Source organism: Geospiza fortis, unplaced genomic scaffold, assembly GCF_000277835.1.
Source record: "Geospiza fortis unplaced genomic scaffold, GeoFor_1.0 scaffold450, whole genome shotgun sequence".
NCBI classification, from domain to species: domain Eukaryota; kingdom Metazoa; phylum Chordata; class Aves; order Passeriformes; family Thraupidae; genus Geospiza; species Geospiza fortis.
The window spans coordinates 2,074,240-2,077,997 of NW_005054416.1; the positions used below are offsets into that span (position 1 = coordinate 2,074,240).

The window sequence follows — 3,758 nt, forward strand, 5'->3', positions numbered from 1 at the left end:
GGAGAAGCCCAGCTGTCCGGCTGGGCACAGAGGGATGGGATTGGGATGGGATAGGAGAAGCCCAGCTGTCCGGCTGGGCACGGAGGGATGGGATTGGGATGGGATAGAAGAAGCCCAGCTGTCCGGCGGGGCACGGAGGGATGGGATTGGGAGGGGATAGGAGAAGCCCAGCTGCCCGGCTGGGCACGGAGGGATGGGATTGGGAGGGGATAGGAGAAGCCCAGCTGCCCGGCTGGGCACGGAGGGATGGGATTGGGAGGGGATAGGAGAAGCCCAGCTGCCCGGCTGGGCACGGAGGGATGGGATTGGGAGGGGATAGGAGAAGCCCAGCTGACCCACTCAGCACGGAGGGATGGGATGGGATGGATTGGGCAGCGCCTGCTCTCTTTTCCCTGGCAGCGAGGGCTGGCCCCGGGCTTGCAGCGGGCGCCGGGCCGGAGCTCTTCGTCCCGCAAGAGCAGCCTGAGGGCAGAGGACACCTTGGAGAGCATCCAGGAGCTGGGCAGCCTGGAGCTGATGGGCAGAGACCTGGGCCTGGCCCACTACGGCCCCCTGCGGAAATCCATCTCGGCTGACTCCCTCAACTCCATCTCATCCATCGGGAACAACTTCGGGCAGGATTTCACCGTGGGGCAGGTGGAGGTGTGCATGGAGTACGACGGGCGGGCGGCCGCCCTGCACGTCACGCTGCTGCAGGGCAAGGACCTGCTGGAGAAGGAGGACGCGCGCTTCGAGTCATGCTTCATGCGGATCAGCCTCCTGCCGGCCGAGCAGATCGTCGGCATCTCCCGGGTGAGCCCCTCCTTCCCCGCCAGAGCCCTCCCTGTGCACTCCTGGGTCACCCTGGGGGTTTGGGTGGCAGCGTCCCCTGGCCTCATTCCCCAGGGAAATGGTGGGGGTTGGGAGCAGGGAGCTGCAGGCATGCCAGGATCAGGAATGGTTGGCACAGGATTGGGGATATCAGCTCCCCAACTCAGTCATAGGGTTTGGGTGTATGGAATTCCAGGCTGGATGTGGTTGACATGGGATTTTGGGGTGGGTCTCAGCTCCCCACAGCAGTGATGGGATTTGGGAGCAGAGAGCTCTGGGTTGGCACAGGATTTTGAGGGATGTCCCAGGTGGGTTTGCATATTAGAAATCTGGCAGAGGCAGGAGTGTCTTCCCCCTTGGCTGGGATTTGGGCTGGCTTTGTCATCTCCAAGCGTGGCTGGTGGCAGGTTTTCCTGCTTGGCTGTCCCTGCTGGGGAAGGGACGCTGTGGCATGTGGTGGAAGGGGCCTGGGGGGCAGTGGCAGTTTGGGCAGGTGCTGCAAGTGTCTTGCCATGGCCCCACAGTCCCCTGAGTCCCCACAGTCTCTCTCCTTCCCACAGCAGCCCCAGTGCTTTTCCCTCCCCACTAAGGACGCGGCAGTGGAAATCCATGTGGCAGCACTGACAGCCACAACCAGGGTTGGCTCTGGTGCAAAACCTCCCTTTTTAAGTGCCTCAAAAGCTGCTTTTGGAAAGCAGGAGCCTCAGTTTTCTTCTAGCAGCTCCTCTATTGCAGAGTCAGTTTGATTTAATCAGGATATTCCAGCAAGGAGTGGGAATTTGGTCCCCATTAAGGCACCTCTCCACTGGGGTGGAGGTGCCATTCCGTCCCCACAAACCGGCAGCTGCCTCCAAAATATTTCCACAGTGCCCTTTTAGACCATTTTCCCATCCAAATCTCTGGCTCTTTATTTATGCTCTGGAGATATTTATTATTTAGTGTCATTATTTATAATTCACCAGCACAATTTACCTCCGCAGCTGCCCCAAGGCCATGGATAAAGGCCCAGCTGCTTTTTTTCCCCAGTGCTTCTGGAGGGTTTTTAAATAGCAGCTCCTGTTTGGTTGTACTTGATCCAGAGCTCCCAAAATACAGCGTGGGCTGCAGACAGACAGTCTGTAAAATCTGTAGGGCTTTAAAATCTGCTCTTCACACAGAGGAACTTCATTCCCCAGGAGCTCTGGAGGTTGGTGGTATCCAGTGGGAGAGCATGGACTAAGAAGGCAGGAATGGCAGGTGCTGCCTTTGTGTCCTTCATCCCAGGGATGGAGCAGGGTTAGGAGCAGACTGAGGCAGGAGAGAGTCCTTGGAGGAGATGACTGGAGAGTCCTTGGAGGAGAATCTCCTGGGGGGCTTTTGGGGTGATAGAGCCCCACAGAGAGGTCCCTACTCCACCCAGATTTGGGTGGCTTTGGGGAGCTGGTGGTTCAACTTTGCTCCAATGCTATCCAAGGCTGCAGCTTTCCATCCCATGGGACAAACCCCTGGTTTGCCTGTGACATCTTGGGTGCTGGAACAGGGCTGGAGTAGGGGGAAAAAATCCATCCCTAAATCCATGACTTCAGTGCATTTCCCCTCAGCCAGTTCTTTGGGATCAGCACCAGCAGGATGAGCCATGGGAGCTGCTGCTGCCTCTGCTCCCAGGGAATGACCTGACACAGGGACAATGTCAGCCAAACAGCTCCATTCCCACTGGACACATTCAGGAGTTGGTTCTGCTTGGGGAAGGGCTGGGGGTTACACCTTGTAGCCATAAATCCCATTGCCTGATACAGCCAAGCTGGATGTGCATCTGCACTCCCAGGGGCTTCGGATCTATCTGAGAGCACTTGGCCAACGCTGATTCTCTAATTAAAATAATTAACAGTCGCTGGGGCAGGTCACAGGCCTGATTGTCACCCCAATGGCCGAGCAGTTGCTGCGGTCAGGTCGGGAATAAACCATCCCGGTTGGATGGGGCATGCCCTGGGGACGCGCTCCATGCAACCCCCACGAGATGGGGCAGAGCAGGGCTGCAGCCCCCAGCCCCAGGCGTGCCAGGGCTACCTCCCCTTCCCACGGCAGATCCAGAGGAGCTCCTACTCCGTGGCCTTCGACGAGCGCTTCTCGGTGCCGCTGGACCCGGCGGCGCTGGAGGAGAACAGCCTGCGCTTCTCCGTCTTCGGCGTGGACGAGGACGAGCGCAGCGTCAGCACCGGCGTGGCCGAGCTCAAGCTCTCCGACCTGGAGCTGGCCACGCGTCCCTTCAATGCCTGGCTCTACCTGCAGGACACCAACAAGGTGAGCCAGCAGTGTCCCCCAGCCGGGGTCTGGGACGTGCTTGTGTCCTGACTGTGGTGTCCCTCAGGCGGTGGACACGGTGGGGGAGATCCTGCTCTCCCTGAGCTACCTGCCCACGGCCGAGCGGCTCACGGTGGTGGTGGTCAAAGCCAAGAACCTGGTGTGGAGCAATGGGAAGGTGACTGCAGGTGAGGGGGGCTCCAAGGTGGGCTTTGTCCTGATTTATCCCGTTTGCTGCACGGGAGTGGCTCCCTGTGAGGACAGACCTGCCAGGAAGGTCCCCCTGCTTTCTCCACATGACTGGGGACACGTGGGACTGATCCCTCTCCTGCCCCCTGAGCAGATCCCTTCGTCAAGGTGTACCTGCTGCAGGATGGGAGGAAGATCAGCAAGAAGAAGACAGCGGTGAAGAGAGGAGACACCAACCCCGTGTTCAACGAGGCCATGATCTTCTCCGTGCCTGCCATCGTGCTCCAGGTCTGGCCCAGCATGAGGGGGCTGGGGAGGGGGGCACATCCCAGTGCTCCTCAGGCTCCCCAAACCCACTACTGGGGAGCTCCTGGGGGTGTGGGTTTCTGGGGGCTGATTTTGGGGGTTGTGGGTGTGTGTGAGTCTGGTTTGGGGTGGATGTGGGGGGGCTGTTTGAGGGGTGTGGGGGTATGGGGGCT

The 3,758-nt window shown here is 59.4% G+C and overlaps 1 protein-coding gene across 1 annotated transcript in view; it reads left to right on the forward strand.

The window, feature by feature from the left end:
* SYT12 (synaptotagmin 12) overlaps positions 1 to 3,758 on the forward strand; it is an 11,050-nt gene that overhangs the window by 6,168 nt on the left and 1,124 nt on the right. The window contains 4 exon segments of the mRNA XM_005426569.2: positions 400 to 792; positions 2,875 to 3,090; positions 3,158 to 3,278; positions 3,434 to 3,567. Of these exon segments, the coding sequence (XP_005426626.2) occupies positions 400 to 792; positions 2,875 to 3,090; positions 3,158 to 3,278; positions 3,434 to 3,567 (864 nt within the window).